Source organism: Hemiscyllium ocellatum, chromosome 35 (genome assembly GCF_020745735.1).
Source record: "Hemiscyllium ocellatum isolate sHemOce1 chromosome 35, sHemOce1.pat.X.cur, whole genome shotgun sequence".
Taxonomy (NCBI): Eukaryota; Metazoa; Chordata; class Chondrichthyes; order Orectolobiformes; family Hemiscylliidae; genus Hemiscyllium; species Hemiscyllium ocellatum.
In genome coordinates, this window is record NC_083435.1 from 12,971,996 (window position 1) to 12,989,695 (window position 17,700).

Consider the following 17,700-nt stretch of genomic DNA (forward strand, 5'->3'; position numbering starts at 1 on the left):
CCCCCTCCAGGGCCAGTGCACCGTAAGGAGACTACAACTCTATGCAGTACTCCAGGTGTGGCCTCCTCAGTAACCTGTACAGCTGCAGCATAACCTCCCCTGTTTTTAAATTCTATCCCTTTTAGCAATGAAGGACAATATACCATTTGGCATCTTAATTACCTGCTGCACCTCCAAACCAACCTTTTTTATAATTCAGACACAAGTATTATAAGTAATCCCCTTCCTCAACCCCTATTTCCAGTCTGCTCTCCATATCACTTGATTTGCTTCGTGCCTGAGTATCTCTGGATGTCTGCCTTGAATGGACTCGACGATAAAGCACCCACAGCCCTCTGTAGTAGAAAATCTTTAACTCTCTCACATCTGTGAGTCAGGAAATTTCTCCTCCTCCTCAGTCCAGAATGGTTGACTCTTTATTTTGTACATGCGTACCCCATGTTCCCGATTTCCCAGTCAGGGCAAATGTTTTCTCAATGTCTACCCTCTCAAACCCTTCAAGGATTTCCTCCTTTTGAATGACTTCAGTTCTCATCCTTCTAAGCCTCAGGGGTCATTTAAGCCTAGTCAACCCAGCCGTCCCTCTTCAAGAAGTATCCTTGTCTCAGTAATCTATTTGGTGAGTCACTCTCCCTCCTTTCACATACTATCCTTCCTTGGGTAATGGCGCACTTGGTTAACCTGAAGTCTCCACCATCGGGGCACTGTGTCCGCAATGTGTAACATCGACAGGATGCACTGTCATAACTCGTCAAGACGTCTCAAACAGTATCTACCAAACCTCCGACCTCTACCACTGAGAAGGACACAGGCTGCAGGGAAGCGCTCGTTCACAATAGGTTTAAGAGCATAGGGAATCAGAGCTGGAGTGGACCATTCAGCACTTTGGAGTCTGCCCCCTCATTCAGTAATATCATGACTTACAGTTTTTACCTCAGCTCAACGTTGTCCCCATATGCTGCTGATATGTTGCTATCCAAAAATCCAGCTATCTCATTATGCATGCGGAATGATGGACATCCACAAATTTCAAAGGCTCACAGCCCCTAGAGAAGAAATGTTCCCCTCTGCGTCTGCCCTAATTTGCCAACCCACTATTCTGGGCTGTACTCCATGTTCCTGATCCTCAAATAACAGGGAATAAGCTCTCGATGTGTACGCTGTCAGCATTCTGGGAAGTTTGTGTTTTTCAGTGAGGGCCCCTTCATTTTTCTGAACCTTGTGAAATATAGGCATTTCTCTACTTGAAGGGCAGTCCACTAATCTGAGAAACCAGTCTAGTGAACCGATGAGGCACTCCCTGTACCTGTTCTTTATCCTTCCTTGGTTAAGGAGAACAGTCCTGTACCCTCATTAAGACCCGATTACAATCTACAGTCATAAAATCAATATGGTGGAAGAAGGTCATTCAGACCATTGAGTTCGCATTGACCCTCCCAAAGAGCATCCTACCCAGACCCAACACCTCCATCCTGTCCCGATAAGCCTGCATTTCCCATGGCTAACCCACTTAGCCTGGACTCTGGGGGCAATTTAGCATGGCCAATCCACCTAACCTGTCTTTGAACCCTTGAGACTCTGTACTGTTGGTTGTGCAGCAGCTGAGAAGGTGTGTTGAGATTTCCTGTCTCCCATCCTTCCCTCATACTGGTGTAGAACGTCTAATTCTTTCTCGGTGTTTGCAATCTCCCATTCTCCGTCTCTTTGCCCGAGTAAGCAGCTCCTGACCCGGGTCTTTGTTCCCACCTGCCTGCAGGAGGATAAAGCAGAAGAAGATTTACGTGATCAGCACCATGAAGAGGCCGGTGCCCCTGGAGCACCACCTGTACACTGGTAACAGCCAGAAGACACAGAACGAACTCTTCCTGCTGCTCGACGCTCAGGGGAACTTCCTCACCAAGGCGTGAGTCTGGGGTAAAGTGGGTGTCCTCGTGTGTCTAAACCGCTGCATCAGTGGGTCAGTACGGAGGGAGAGTTGCACTGTCAGAGGGTCAGCACTGTCAGAGGGTCAGTGCTGAAGAAATACTGCAACTGATAGGCAAGGGCACTCGCTACTGAGAGAGTATCACGCTGTTGAAGTTGCCCTCTCTTGCTAAAGCAAGGCACTGTCTCTCCCTTCAGGTGGATGTAAAAGTCGTTGTGGCCACTATTCAACAAAGAAGCAGGGGTGGGCTGGAATGGGGAGATCTCCCTGATATCTCGGTCTGTATTTAGATTTCATTCCATGTTAGTAACATAGATAACCTGGTGATTAAGACACGGCTGTTTGCCTTGTATAATGAGCATATAATGAATGCAGCATTTCCCATATTCGCAACATTGGCTCCATCCCAGTGAAAAATGACACCTAATTAGCTGTAATACCGTTAGGGATAGCCTGAGGGTGTGGTGGGCACTACATGGATGTTTATGTTAACTCTTTGCATCAGGGCATTGCCTGTTTCACCTCGCCTCTGTTTATGTGTCTAGCACCAGTCCTTGCCTTAATTTTGAAAGTTCATTTATGGGATGCGGACGTCACTGTCTGGCCTATTGTTGGTTGCCCTTGGGAAGGGGATGGTGACCTGCCTTCTTGAACCACTGAAGTCCATTTGGTGTAGGGAGGCCCACCAACCTTTCCTGGAATTTCTTTTCTCCCTGCTCCAGAGAACCCTGATGCACCGGATTTCGAAAGAGGGAGCCAATCCTTTTGCGGGTGTGGACCCGCTGCCAAGGGGGAAGCATTGACACCCACACAGTGCTGTGAGGGTTGGGGTGGTGGAATTCCTAGATTTAAACCCACAGACAATGAAGGAACAACCACTTAGTTCCAAGCTTGTGTGTGTGTGTGTGTGTGTGTGCGTGTGTGTGTGTGCGTGTGTGTGTGTGCGTGTGTGTGTGTGCGTGTGTGTGTGTGCGTGTGTGTGTGTGTGCGTGTGCGTGTGTGTGTGTGTGTGCGTGTGTGTGTGTGGCTTGCAGAGGAACTTCAAGACTTGCTGGGCTGAAGGGCCTGTTTCCACACTGTAGAGATTCTGTGAAAGTTTCTATGAAAGACAATGGTGTCCCTCATATAGCTGATATCCTTGTCCTTCCACATGGTAGTGTTTGTGCATGTGTCTAAGGAGCCTTGCTTTTATCATAGAATCCCTACAGTGTGGAAACAGGCCCTTCTGCTCAACAAGTCCACACTGAAGAATAGCCACCCAGACCCATTCCCCTCCCCTATTATCCTACATTTACCCTTGACTAATGCAACCAACCTACCCATCGCTGAGCACTATGGGCAATTTAGCACAGCCAATTCATCCGAACCTGCACATCCTTTGGGAGGAATCCGGAGCACCCAGAGGAAACCCACGGTTATGCTGGGAGAATGTGCAAACTCCACACACAGGTCGCCTGAGGCTGGAATCGAACCCAGGTCCCTGGCTCCGTGAGGCAGCAATGCTAATCACTGCACCACCGTGCCATTCCATTTATTACACAAATGACATTTCTGTGTACATATGAAAATGTGACCACAGCCATCAGTTCCAAAGTCATGGCATTTTTTTGCCTTCCATAATCCCACTTTGCGAGCGAGTTCTGTCCCCTGTTATTCAGCCGGTCTGTTCCCCGGTGCAGTCGCAGTTTTACCCTTGTTTCTGTCTTGCTTGCTGATGTTGCAGGTACTACGCAGCAGTTGATGCGAAGAAGGAACGGAGCAGCAAGCACTCGCAGTCTTTCGGAGCCAAGCAACCGGTGTACCACGGAGGCTCCAGCCAGGTAAGGCAGTCGTAACTCGGTGATGAAAGATGACATGCACGTCCATCATTAACACCCCTAGCCCCTGCCAACCCCATGTTCTCCTCCCATACCACACCTGGGTGTCTGACAGGTTGCTGAAAGTAGGTATGCATGTCCAATAGGCAGTGTAGGAATCTAGACAGGAGAGCTCTGTCATTTTCTGAACGGGAATCTTGCCTCAGTTTGCTTTACAAATACTGAGGAGTCTCGTGACCAGCCAGTCCACAGCTGCATCCCAGTTGGGCTTCTTGCCAGTCTGTCAGCCCCGAATACTAACCGTCTTTCTGCATTTCACTGGCCGCAGGATAAGAGCGTGTGGTTGTCCTTGATTGACATGCTGAGGAAGAAGGACAGCCTTCCCATCGTGGCGTTCACCTTCTCGCGGAACCGCTGTGATGAGAATGCCAACATGCTCACCACCGTTGACCTCACCAGCACTGTGGAAAAGAGCGAGATCCACATTTTCTTCCAGAAGTGCATCTCCCGGTTAAAGGGCACCGACAGAGAGCTACCGCAGGTACGTGTTGGCGAGCCTGTGTCCTTAAATCCTGGCTCAACATGCGGTCGAACAGCACCACTCCTGTCAGGAGTGATGAGGAACTAAATGATGGCTCCACCGCTGCCTTTTTACGTGGGTGGGTTTTATGCGGATGGTAACATAAATGTAGAATAAGCCATTGAGCCCCTGAAGCCTGCACCGTGGCTGATAGTCCACCTTGTTACCATAGTTTCCACTCTGCCCCCTATCCTTTGATGACAGTTATCAGAGATCTATCGATCTCTGTCTTGAATGTACTGAATCTCCATCTTGCCTCATAAGGGCAGCACGGTGGCTCAGTAGTTAGCACTGAGTAGGTTCAATTCCAGCCCCGGGCGATTCTGTATGTCTTGTGTGTTTCCTCCGGGTACTCTAGTTTCTTTACAGAATCCAAAAATGTGTTGGGTGAATTGGCAATGCTAAATTGCTCACAGTGTTCAGGGATGTGTACTCGGTTAGATGTGTTAGTCAGGGGTCAATGTAGGATAATAGGGTAAAGGAATGGGTCTGGGTGGGTTACTTTTTGGACGGTGGGTGTGGATTTGTTGGGCCAAAGAGCCAGTTTCCACACTGTCGGGATGATATGACTGACTGAGCAGCCACAGCCTCTGGAGGACAGAATTTTAAAGATTTACCATCCTCGTCATCTTGAATAACCTGCTTCTTAATCTGAGACTCAGTTAGTCCTGCTGGAGTCCATGTCAGTGAATATATTCAAGAAAGAGATTGCTGTATTTAGATTTGAAAGGCAGCATGTGATATTGGAGGAATAAAGGCATGTGGATAAAGGATCAGCTGTGATCGTACTGAGTGGGGCAACAGGCTTGAAGGGTCACCTAGCCCACTCCTGCTTGTTCCTCTCTTTCTGACCCGGGTCCAGTCTTCTCCATCTCTCCTTGTAGGACTGTCCCAGCCCAGTGAACCTGTACTGCACTCCCTCTATATTCTTCATTAAGTTAGGTGGCCAAAGTTGAACATCTACAGATGCGGGCTCTCCATGTTTCAGTACAGTTAGGTGTGGTGGCAGATATGACACACACACATGTGAGGTACGTGCATAAGTCCAGGTGGGGACAATGCTTTGGAAAGTGAGGAAAGAAGCATAGCACAGTATCTGCTAAATGTTCGGCATTTCAATGACGGTGAAGTGGGTTTTGATGCTTCCTCGCTTGCGGTTACACACAGTGTGATGGGATTTGACATTTTTTTTCTGCCGCAGCTTGCATTGAATTGGGGAGTGGTGCTTTTTGGGGAGGTTTACAGTCAGGGAGGACAGGATTCACTGGATTTTGGATTTTATTTTTGCCTCTGATTACAGACAGGAGGGATTTTGTGTGTGTGTGTGTGTGTATGTTTTTTTTTTGCACGGTGTTGCAGCTGTGAAATGTGTTTTGTGGGGAGGGTTACTGTGTGGAATAACTCCATGAAGGCCAGTATCCCATCACCAAGTCACCCTTTTATTTACACATGTATAGAACATGACACTGTTCCAGCCTCCTCAGAGCCAGCTCCTAGGGTGTACAGAACCGCTGACACTCCTGTTTATATCTGTCAGCCAGGGCTCCCTGATTTGAACCAGATTAACAACCCCAATTGGGGAGCTCATTCTCTGGCATCTACCTGGCTGAACTCGTTCCAATCACCATGCTATGAGGATGGAGCTCAGTGTCTGGGATTACTGACCGTGAGGTGAAGCCCAGTGCTTTTTATTTTTGCCTTGGGCCACAGACCGCTTCGGTTTTTAATGCCCGGGACTACAGACAATGAGATGAGTTTTGGCTTTTTTTTCTCCCTGTGGAGTTAGAGACAGATGGGATTGTGTCCCTGGCAAATGCTTGGCTCAACGCCAACTCCAGGATACGTTGAAACTGAAAGGCGTTGTTTACTCCTTTGCTTGATCTGTCGGAGTTTTTAAAAACTCGCTTCTGTTTCCTCCGGACAGGTCCTTCAGATGGTGGAACTTCTGAAGCGGGGGATTGGTGTCCATCACAGTGGGATCCTTCCAATCCTGAAGGAGGTTATCGAGATGCTGTTTACCAGGGGCCTTGTAAAGGTATAACATTATTCTGTGTGAGCAGTGACTTGGCCCACTTCCTGCAGACCTCCTCACCCTTACAACATTCTTTTTGTAAAATTGATCGATCGGTTTATTGTGGTCACGTGTGTTGAGATACAATGGAAAAATATTGCTGTGTGTGCTATACAGGCAGATACCTGGACAAAGTGTATCCGGGTCACAGGCGTCTGCTGTCTGTGGAAGATAATTCCACAGGCCCTTGACCCTCAGAGAGAAGAGATTCCTCCTTAATTTCCTTATGTTGAAACTGCGTCTCCTAGTTCTAGCCTTTTCACCGTTTACCCTAAGAGTGTTTTACATTTCAACATGAACGTCTCTCGTTCTTCTGAACTGCAATGCGTTTTGGCCGAAACTGTTCTGCCTTTCTCCACAACTGTTTCATCTCCAGATTCAGCTGAGTGAACCTTCTCTGAACTGCTTTCCAGACAAGTTATTCCCTCCCAAAGTAAATTGACCCAAAACCAAACGCACCGTTCTAGGTATAAGTTGAAGCAAGACTTGCCGTCTTTTGGGCATGACATTTTATGAAGGACGTGAAGGTTTTGCAGGGATTGAGGTTGCTCCTCATTTAGTAGAGAAGGTTAAGAGGAGTTTTGATAGGGATTTTCAAAAGATCTAATAGATTAAAGAAAGAGCATTGGTCTGTCATAGCTAAAAACACATGATAACACCAAAGGGCACAGGTATTAGATAAATTGGCCAAAGACCCAGCGATAAGAATCGAAAGATTTCTTTTACGCAACGAATCGATGTGATCTGGAGTGTGCTGCCCAAGAGAATGGTGGAAGCAGACATGGTAGAGGTGTTCTGCAAGGAATTGGATCTATAGATGCAGGAGAATAAATATAGCAGGGATATTGGGAAGAGTGAAGGCTAGGATGCACAGACTCTGATAGCTCCAAGGTTTGTGTGAAGACTTGTCGCTCGGTGGCTGGTTGCAGTTGTTCTGGGTATGTTTGCTGGGCTGGGAAGCTGGTTTACAGATGTTTGGTTGTAATGGCTGGCATATTTGGTCAGGGTTAACGTGTTTATTGATGGAGTCTGTGGTTGAGTGCCAAGCCTTGAGAAATTCTCCAGCTGTCCTGTTTGGCTTGTCCTATTATTGTTGTGTTATCCCAGTCGAATTTGTGGTCCTTGTGGTCTGTATGTATAGCGACAGCTGGTCGTGGCCTTTGGGGGCAGGACAAGTTTTAGTGATGTACAAGATTCCATGCAAGGACTGCATAAAACATTACACAGAACAAACAAACAGACATACAACTAGTGATCCGTAATCATGAATATCAACTAATCGCTAAACGCCACGATCAGCTGTACATACAGATGACAAGGACCACAAAGTTGACTGGGACAACACAATGACAATAGGACAAGACAGACAGAGAATTTCTAGAAGCATGGCACTCATCCACAAACTCCATCAATAAGCACATTAACCTCCACTCCATATAACGACCACTGCAACGATCAACTGTAACCCGCAACTGGATGCAGTGGGAACAAAACCAAATAAATCCCAACTGATACAGAACAGCAGTGCTTCACAGGAGGCTCCACAGCACTGAGGATGTCTCCTTGGAAGGGGCAAAACATCTGGTAGCCAAGGTCCCAGCTCATCCTGCATCTGATGGCTCGCTTTGATACTGTGTTGTTATGACTGTGAAACTTGACTGCATCTCCCTCTGGCTTGTTCCATGGAGTGAATGGTTGAAGGAAACTGGCCTGAGGAGGTATTGATCCAGCGGTCAGCACTGTCTGTGTGTTTACAGGGTAATTTTAGTTTTTGTTTTGCCATACGGTACAGATTCAGCACCGTCTGTCTGTGTGTGAGCGATGTTTATATCACGAGGTAATTTAGTTTTTGTATTTCCACGTGGTACAGATTCTCTTTGCTACAGAGACCTTTGCGATGGGAGTGAACATGCCAGCCAGAACTGTGGTGTTCGACACAATCCGCAAGCACGATGGGACAAACTTCCGAGACCTGACACCAGGTAACGATGTAACCTCCTCCCCCACACCCCCTCCCCAACTCCTCTCCACACATGGCAGGCTCAGCCATGTCACTGAGGGCAGACCACCAAACAGAAAGTGGAGAGGGGTAGTGAGCAATTGGAGACACAGTCCAGGCTTATGGTGGGATGGGGGAATGTCGTTCAGTGGGAGATGACGAGTAGAGATGTGGGGTGAGAGGAGAAATTGAATGAATTTCAGTTATCTGGATCCCCTTGTGGGCATTGTTCAGCATCGCCCATCACAGAATTCCCCATTTTCAACAGCCTCGTGTTACCATTGGCCAGAAACTGAAGTGGATCAGCAAGGTAAATACTGTGTGACTGTAGGAGCAGATCAGAGGTTGGGAAACAGCGAGCAGCTCCCCTCGTGACTCTCCAAAGCCTGACGACAACTGGCGACAAAGCAGAAGTCTGCACTGTACTTACCGGGGTGAGGCAGGCTCCAACTTCACACGGAGCTTGACAGCATCCAGGACAAAGAACCTCACACAGCGGACACCTCCAGTCACTGTTTTGAAACATTTCACTTGCTGCATCACTGACGCTTGCTGGCAGCAGCTTGTACCATCTCCGAGACCCTCTGTAGCAGTTCACCAAGGCTCCTTTGAGGGCACCTTGATCTCTGCCACCTCAAAGGACACTGGGCTGCCATTACCTCTGAACCCAGGCATCATCCTGACTTGGAAATGTATCACCATTCCTTCACTTTGGCTGGATCACAATCCCGCAGCTTCCTTCCTAACAGCACAACTAGATACTCCTGCACCACATGGATTGCAGCAGTTCCAGGAGATGGCTCACTAGCACCACCTTGTGGCAACTAAGGATAGGTCATTAAACAGATTAGATTCCCTACAGTGTGGAAACTGGCCCTTCAGCCCAACAAGTCCACACCAACCCTCACAGTAACCCACCCACTCCCATTTCCCTCTGACTAATGCACCTAACACTATGGTCAATTTAGCACAGCCAATTCACCTGACCTGCACATCTTTAGACTGTGGGAGGAAACTGGAGTACATGGAGGAAACCCACGCAGACACTGGGAGAATATGCAAACTCCACACAGTCGCCCAAGGCTGGAATTGAACCTGGGACCCTGGTGCTGTGAGGCAGCAGTGCTGAGCCACCATGCCGCCCCATAAACACTGACTTTACCAATGATTTTAAAAAGTACTTGCATGAGTTTTTTCTCCACCATCATTGCCTTGCAATCCTTTTGTGGTGGGTTTACTTACTGCGAGGAATTACAGAACATTACAGCACAGTCCATTTTGCTTGTCCTAGCTGTTTCTAGAGAACAGTTATTTACAGTTTCACCTTTTTATTGTTTGTTACCCTAAGCATACCTCGTAGAATCATTGAATAGTTAGAACATAGAAGATAGCCACTCAGCCTGTCACATCTGTGGTGGCTCTCCGCTATCATGGCATGTCGCACACACCTGTTTTGCGACATCCTCTGTTGCTGTAGTGTACAACATTTAAAAGGCATCTGGATGGACATATGTCTAGGAAGGGTTTGGAGGGATATGGGCCAAGTTCTGGCAAATGGGACTGGAGTAGGTTAGGATATCTGGTCAGCATGGATGAGTTGGACCGATGGGTCTGTTTCCATGCTGTATATCTTTTTGACTCTCTGCATTCCACTGCACTTTGATCAACTCCCCTTTTTGCTGATGTCCACTTTGTCTTTTGAAAAGATCCTTGACTTTTCAGCTCTAACCTAGTGGCCGAAATCCTTAATTTTTTCCTATTTGTCACTTTTAAAGAGTTTTTTTTTTGCTCTTGCAATTATTCACCTCTTCATTTGTCTTACCTTCTCTATATGGGCGATTTAGCATATGTGCCTTAACATCTGTGTTTCAAAGGCCTCTATTTTCTTCCACGGATCTTTTATTTATAGTCTGGATTTTCTGGCTGTCAGGTTGCATCTTTCGAGTTTTTTTTCGTATTACAATCTTGGGTTTTATTCTTAACATGTAATGGGTTCGAGGCAGGGAAAATAGTTCCAGCCTCACTTGTCGCCAAAACTAGGGGTCATCAATATAATGGTGACTGATTAAATCTAGTAGTGAATTCGGGAGAGGTGTCTTTACCAGAGACTGGTGAGAATGGGTATCGCAGGGTGAGGTTGAAATATATAGATACATCTGAGGTGAGATAGCAAAAGAAAGACGTGTTGCTGAGTGTCATAAAGTCTTAGAAATGTACAGCACAGAAACAGACCCCTCGGTCTAATTCGTCCAGATATCCTAAATTAATCTAGTCCCATTTGCCAGCATTTGGCCCATTTGCCTCTTAAACCCTTCCTACTCATATACCCATCCAGATGCTTTTTAAATGTTGTAATTACACCAGCCTCCACCACTTCCTCTGGCAGCTCATTCCATACACGCACCACCTTCTATGTGAAAACGTTGCCCCTCAGGACCCTTTTTAATCTTTCTCCCCTCACCCTAAACCTATGTCCTCTGGTTTTGGACACACCCTTTCCTAGGAAAAAGACCTTGGCTATTCACCTTATCCATGCCCCTCATGATTTTTTAAACTTGTATAAAATCACCCGTCAGCCTCTGACACTCCAGGGAAAACAGTCCCAGCCTGTTCAGCCTCACCCTTTTGCTCAATCCCTCCACCCCCAGCAACATCCTTGTGAGAAGGAGAGGACTGCAGGGGGGCCTTGATGGAGCATAAGCTCTAGCATAGGTCAGCTAGAGTCACTGCAGTGGTTTTGATGTAATGTCTGAACAGCCTGTCTCTGACTTTTAAGATTATGCCCTTTTGCTTTAAGCTCCCTCCACCAGGAAAAATGGTTTATCTGTATTATCCATTCTATCGACTCTGTTGAGGGCTGGCTAGTTCAGTCAGAGGTCATTCTTTTATTGTGCAGTCTGCTGTCCAGATCCCTGAGTTTGGGTTTAGTACAGACTCATTGAGGAGAAGGCAAAGTAAGAACTTGCCTTAGGCTTGTGTTTATTAGAAGTTAAGACTAATTACTACAGTGAATGGTATTTGGAGATATACCGGGCTGTAATTTTCTCCTTTTCCACTCTGGAAGGAGTATTTCGTAAGCTCTGCTGCCTTTTGCCTGTGAGCCTATTCCACATGCTTCCCTGTATGTGTTTCTGACATTCACATCGCTAGACTTCAAGCTTCCTCATTCTCTGTGCGTTTCTTCTTTCTTTTAAATCTACCCACACTGCGTTATTGATGCCGAGTGAGGAGCAACTCTCTGACATCATCGGCAGGTTGCTCCAGATTCCTAAAGCCTTGCACAGCAGCAGTCTTACTGGAGAGCAATCCAGAGACCAGCATTAATGTGAGGTGGCATTAATGTGACATGAGTTTGTAACAAACCACGGCAAATATGAAATTTGAACTACTCGTGATATTACCGTTGTAAACCCATCCAGGTTCACTTGGAGAAGGAAATCCGCCATCCTTCCTTGGTCTGGCCTAATGTGTGGCTGCAGATACAGAAACCATATGGTTGACTTTTCATTGCCTTCTGAAATAGTCTCGCAAACCTCTCCCATTGTATGTTAAGAAGGCAGTTGGCGTAGATAATACTCTGCATGTCCAACAATCCAACAATGTCCCACATTTGATTAAAGATGAAATCAAGCAGCACAAAGCTCCTTTTTAATCACACTTTAATCTTCAGTACTGAAGCAAATCCAAACAGAGCCTCCAAATCCCTGTCCTGACCGCGTACCCCATTTTTAATCCTCTACCCTTGTTGTACTCATTGCAGGTGAATATATTCAGATGGCTGGGAGAGCAGGAAGAAGAGGACTGGACACAACAGGGATGGTCATCATCCTGTGCAAGTCTGGGGTCCACGAGATGGCTGACCTCCACAAGATGATGTTGGTAAGTAATGCTGTTGGAGGGGCTGAGAAGGGAGGTGGCAGTGCGATTCAGTCTTGGAGACCAGCTAATGTTGTTATAAACTCTTGTCACATTAATGCCCTCGTGACCTCGTGTTGCAGGAGAAAAGGGGCAGTTTGTCAGTCATTCAGTTGCTTTGTTTGCAGATATTGCTGTGCAGAATGGTCACCCTTTAACCAATGTAATGCTTTTGACTAAAACCCTACTTCGATTTCTAGCTTTAGTTCAAAACAACTTGACCTTTCTCCATCGTTCTCCTTTGCTCTCTCTCGCCCTTTGCCACCACTTTTGCCTTTCACTGTCCCTTTTGCTGTCTCTTTCCTGTTACCCAGATGGCTTTACACAGCCCTCAGTGTGAGTGTGTGTGTATTTTGTTGCACTGCGATGGCTTTGCACAGCCCTCAGTGTGAGTGTGTGTGTATTTTGTTGCAGGGGAAGCCAACGCTATTGCAATCACAGTTCCGTCTAACCTACACCATGATCCTGAACCTGCTGCGGGTGGAGGCGCTCCGGGTGGAGGACATGATGAAGCGAAGTTTCTCCGAGTTCCACACCAGGAAGGATACCAAGGTACAGCTACAGATTATCACCGAGTCCTTTTTAAGGGCTTTAGATTAGTTTCCCTACAGTGTGGAAACAGGCCCTTCAGCCCAACCAGTCCACACCGACCCTCCGAAGAGTAACCCACCCAGACCCATTTCCCTCTGACTAATGCTCCTAACGCTATGGCCAATTCACCTGACCTGTACGTCTTAGGACTGTGGGAGGAAACCGGAGTACCTGGAGGAAACCCACACAAACACGGGGAGAATGTGCAAACTCCACACAGACAGTTGCCCGAGGCTGGAATCCAACCTGGGATCCTGGTGCTGTGAGGCAGCAGTGCTAACCACTCAGCCGCCCTAACCTGACTTCAAAAGGTTCATCTTGTAGCTATAGGTTTCTGTTACCTTGAGATCCAATCACCTATTCATATTCAGTTTTACATTTCTTTAAAACCAAACCTCTAACCAGTTGATACTGATCTCATCATGTAGACGAAAATATTGCATCTGCCCTATCCTCTACTGTATTTTCAAAAAAAACTTCTCTCATGGGCTGGGCCAGCATGTTGCCTGTTCCTAATTTCCCCTAAAAGGTGGTGGTGAGCTGCTTTCCAGAAACGCTGCAGTCTGTTTGCTCTCAGTAGACCCATAATGCTGTTTTGGAGGGTGTTCCGGGATTTTGAGTCAGTGAGTGACCCTGTAAGCAACAGTGACATATTTCCAAATCAGGATGGTGAGTGACCTGGAGAGGACCTTGCAGGTGGTGGTGTTCCCGTGTATCTGCTGCCCCTTGCCTTTCTAGGTGGAAGTGTCCATGACTTTGGAAGGTGCTGTCTAAGGAGTCCTGGCGAATTTCTGCAGTGCCTCTTGCAAATGGTACATGCTGCTGCCATTGAGCATAGGCACTGTTGGCTCCTTCCAGTGCCTATCAAGTGAGCTGCTTTGTCATAGATGGTGTCGAGCTTGTTGTTAGAGCTACCCTCATTCAGGCAAATGGGGAGTATCCCATCAGATCCCTGACTTGTGCCTTGTCGATGGTGGACAGGCTTTGGAGAGTCAGGTGGTGAGTTACCCTCTGCTGGATTCCTAGCCTCTGACCTGCTCTTGCAGCCACTATGTTTAAATCATACATCTAAGTGCAGTTTCTGGGTTATGGTGACCCCGGGATGTTTTTGTGAGATTCCGTGATGGTAGTTCCGTTGAATGTCGAGGCTCGGAGAGCAGCCGTTGTGGTATGACCTGCTTGTTTGTGTCGTGCCATTCTCTCACAATCTGTATAGTTCTTCTGCAAGTGCTCTGTGATCGTCATCGTTCTGCTCAGCCGAGGGAAAGGCTGGAAAAGATTCCTGTAATTTTTCAGCTCTGACCAAATGGTTGAAATCCTGGAATTTTCTTCTCAGTGTGTCACTTCATGGAGTTATTTTTGCGGCTGCAATTTCAATCACCTCTTCTTTTTCTGTTTGTACACGGATGCATCTTGGCACCCACATTTCAGAGGCCCCTGTTTGCTACCATTCGTCTTTATTTATTGTCAAGTGTCTAAAGCATTCAGCGAAGTGGTTAGAATGTAAAATTTGAGCTCGGGTCTTCTCTTTTCTTGAGAGATGGCAACAAAGTGGGATTGTAGCACAAGGACAGAAGAAATAGGAATGGGAGTAGACCATTCGGCCCCTTGATCCTGCTCTACTTTTCAATAAGGTCATGGCTGATTCAATAGGTTCCTGAAAGCCACTTTTTATTCTAACTGCACCCATGTCGTTTGACTCCCTAGTTTATCAGAAGTCAGCGTTGAGCATATTCAGTGACCCTGCCTCCAGTCCCCTTTTGAGGAAGGGAATTTCACAGATTGACGATTCTCTGGAAGAAGTTCATTCTCATCAGCTCTGCCTAAAATGAGAAATTCCTGTGTTTTTTTAATTGTAGCCCCCTGGATTCCAGACTTCTCAACAAGTTGAATCATGGTCCCTGGATTGACGCTGTCAGCTTTCCTCTGGATCTTATTTGTTTTAATAAGACCTCCTCTCAGTCCTCTAAACCCAGAGTTTGGGCCTAACCTGCTCAGCTAAGCCTCCTTTTTATAAATAATACCCGAAATCTGGCGAGTCCATTTTCACCGAACCGCTCATGCGTTCATTCGTTCTTAAGTGAGGCGATAGAAGCAGACCGCAGTGCTCCAGTGACTAAGCTGCAGTGATATCTCCCTGTGCAGCAGCCACCTCCTTCCCATGCAAGGGGTGGAGCATGTGCAAAGGGCTGAATGGCGCCTTATACTTCCTACTTCTCACGTTGTGTTTTGCAGATGTACGAGCAGCAAATTCAGGAGCTGGCGAAGAAGCTGTCAAACATGGATGAGGTGGAGTGTATTGGTCAGCTGAGTGATTTGGAGCACTACTACAATACTGTGCGGGAGCTCCTGTACACGAGGAACACTCTGCAGGTAATGTGTGATGAGATGAAGCGAAGACTCTCAATTGATTTAAACAACGGTGAAACTTGCTGCTCTGCTGTTTTAACACCTGCTCTGTCTCGCGCTACAGAAAAGCATCATGGACTCCACAAGCGCTTTCAAGGCACTGTCTGTCGGGCGAGTCCTGGTGGTTAAAAACCAACGTCACAAGAATGCCCTGGGAGTGATCCTGCAGGTAGAGCGGTGGGGGATGTTAACTGTGCTTTGAACTGTTTCTATTTGTTGCACTGAAGCTATCCACCTTAAATTATTATCTCGACTTTCCCTTTGCTTTGAAGGTGACAGAAGCACAGCCTCCAAATAGTTCTGTTATGCTATTTGTGATCAGGGGTGAAAACTGGCTGTTCAGTTCATTTGAAAACTGTGATGGGAAGCAAGCTGAATTTCAGGGACTTTGATGTGGAGGTGCCAGTGTTGAACTGGGGTGGGCAAAGTCTAAAGTCACACATCATCAGGTTACAGTCCAACAGGTTTATTTGAAATCACCAAGCTTTCGGAGCATTGCTCCTTCATCATGTGAATTAGAAGGAAGTGCACGGGCACAGACTCTATAGGCGAAGAGATCGTTGCAAGATAATTCCAGGTGATTAAGAACGTCAAAAAATAGTACAAATGATGTGAGTGAAGCATTGAGAGGCTGAACAACAAGTCATTGCGGGTTGTCAAAAGTGTCAGATGGTGTGAGTGAAGTGTCAAACTCTAAATAGCAAGTGAAGGGATGACCTGTGATCCACTTCATTCAGGCAGAAAGATAATTCCAAAAAAAAAACAGATGGTGCTGGAGACAAACCAAATGGCTGGAATAACATGATAGTTATAAACGAGGATCTAACCAAAGTAACAAGCAATCCAAAACTGGACAAACTAATTAAGGTCATCCCTTCACTTGCTATTCAGCTGTTGACACTTTACTCACACTGACAGTTTTGATCACCTGCAAAGAGTTGTTATCCAGTCTGTTGACACTTCACTCGCACTATCTGTAGTTATCTTTTGACCCTCTGAATTGCCTGGCATTATTTTGCAATGATCTTTCCGCTGATAAATTCTGTGTCTGTGCAATTCTCTCCACTTCACCTGATGAAGGAGCAGAGCTCTGAAAGTTTGTGATTGTGAGTAAACCTATTGGTCTGTCACCTGGTGTTGTGTGACTTCTGACTTCAATGACTTCACAAGACACTTCTTGACCATCTTCGTCATCATATTTATATTAGATACAAATTCCTATAACCAAAAGTTAGAAGGTAGGAAAGTTTTTTTATCAGTCTGCAATTTGATGGGCTGAATGGTCTTTTGTATCCTTAGATTCTTCCTTCGTTTCTGTATTTCGATACTAAGAATTTGGAAGAGCCAGTTTAAACACTAAAATTGATAGCTCCTTATTTAACAAAATAGTCTAAGGGAGGTAAATGGCATTATTATGCAGATCAGTCGCAATGTGAGCAAATGACTGAAATGGCTTATGGGGATAACTGGCCTCCTCCTGGTTCTATCTGAAAGTGGTCTCACCAAATGCTCTCTCATGATCTGCAGGTTTGTACAGATTCCAGCAACCGATCGTTCACCACCCTGGTCCTCTCAGAGCCCAGGCAAGAGGACACGGGGAAAGATGTTGAGGAATTACCTGTGGCACCGACTCCTGACTACCTCCTTACCAATAAACTCTTCCTTCCTGAAGGTCAGCTTGTTGAGTAATCTCACTTCATGCACCTCAGCACTCTGAGAATTCAGTAATTCCCTGTTCCCGCCAGCAACCCGTACACCTAGTTTAAACTAATTCGATGACACTTTTTGATGATGTAACCTTGAGGGTTGATGAGGGTACTGCCATTGGTGTGTTGAACATGAACTTTTGTTTGACAAAAGTGCTGCAAGTGAGATTTCTGGCAGGAAAGTAATGGCTCGGATAACAGTGCGGATATGGTACTCTGACCCGAAACCTGCCTTGGCAGGTGGTGGAATTTGAATTTAACTAAAATCTAGAATGAAGTGTCTTAATGATGACCATGAATCCATTGTCAATTGTCAGCAAAAACCCATCTGATTCATTAACGTCATAGAACATTGAACATTACAGCGAGGTACAGGCCCTTTGGCTCTCTATGTCACATCCACCTGTGGAACCAATCTGAAGCTCATATAACCAACACTATTCCATTCTCATCCATATGTTTATCCAATGAACATTTAAATGCCCTTACAGTTGGCAAGTCTGCTACTGTTGCAGATAGGGCATTCCACACCCCTACTACTCTCTGAGTAAAGAAACTACCTCTGATAGCTGTCCTATATCTATCACCCCTCAATTTAAAGCTAAGTCCCCTTGTGCTAGCCATTGCCATCCAAGAGAAAAGGCTCTCCCTGTCCACCCCATCTAACCCTCTGATTATCTTCTATGTC

General features: G+C 46.4%; 1 protein-coding gene across 2 annotated transcripts in view; it reads left to right on the top strand.

The window, feature by feature from the left end:
* The window catches only part of skic2 (SKI2 subunit of superkiller complex), a 55,694-nt gene that overhangs the window by 26,485 nt on the left and 11,509 nt on the right, over nt 1-17,700 (top strand). For both annotated transcript variants that reach the window (XM_060850415.1, XM_060850414.1), the window contains 10 exons: nt 1,757-1,903; nt 3,648-3,744; nt 4,070-4,282; nt 6,246-6,356; nt 8,263-8,374; nt 12,152-12,270; nt 12,721-12,858; nt 15,133-15,270; nt 15,371-15,475; nt 16,834-16,978. In XM_060850415.1, coding sequence (XP_060706398.1) covers nt 1,757-1,903; nt 3,648-3,744; nt 4,070-4,282; nt 6,246-6,356; nt 8,263-8,374; nt 12,152-12,270; nt 12,721-12,858; nt 15,133-15,270; nt 15,371-15,475; nt 16,834-16,978 — 1,325 coding nt within the window. The remainder of the gene's footprint in view (nt 1-1,756; nt 1,904-3,647; nt 3,745-4,069; nt 4,283-6,245; nt 6,357-8,262; nt 8,375-12,151; nt 12,271-12,720; nt 12,859-15,132; nt 15,271-15,370; nt 15,476-16,833; nt 16,979-17,700) is intronic.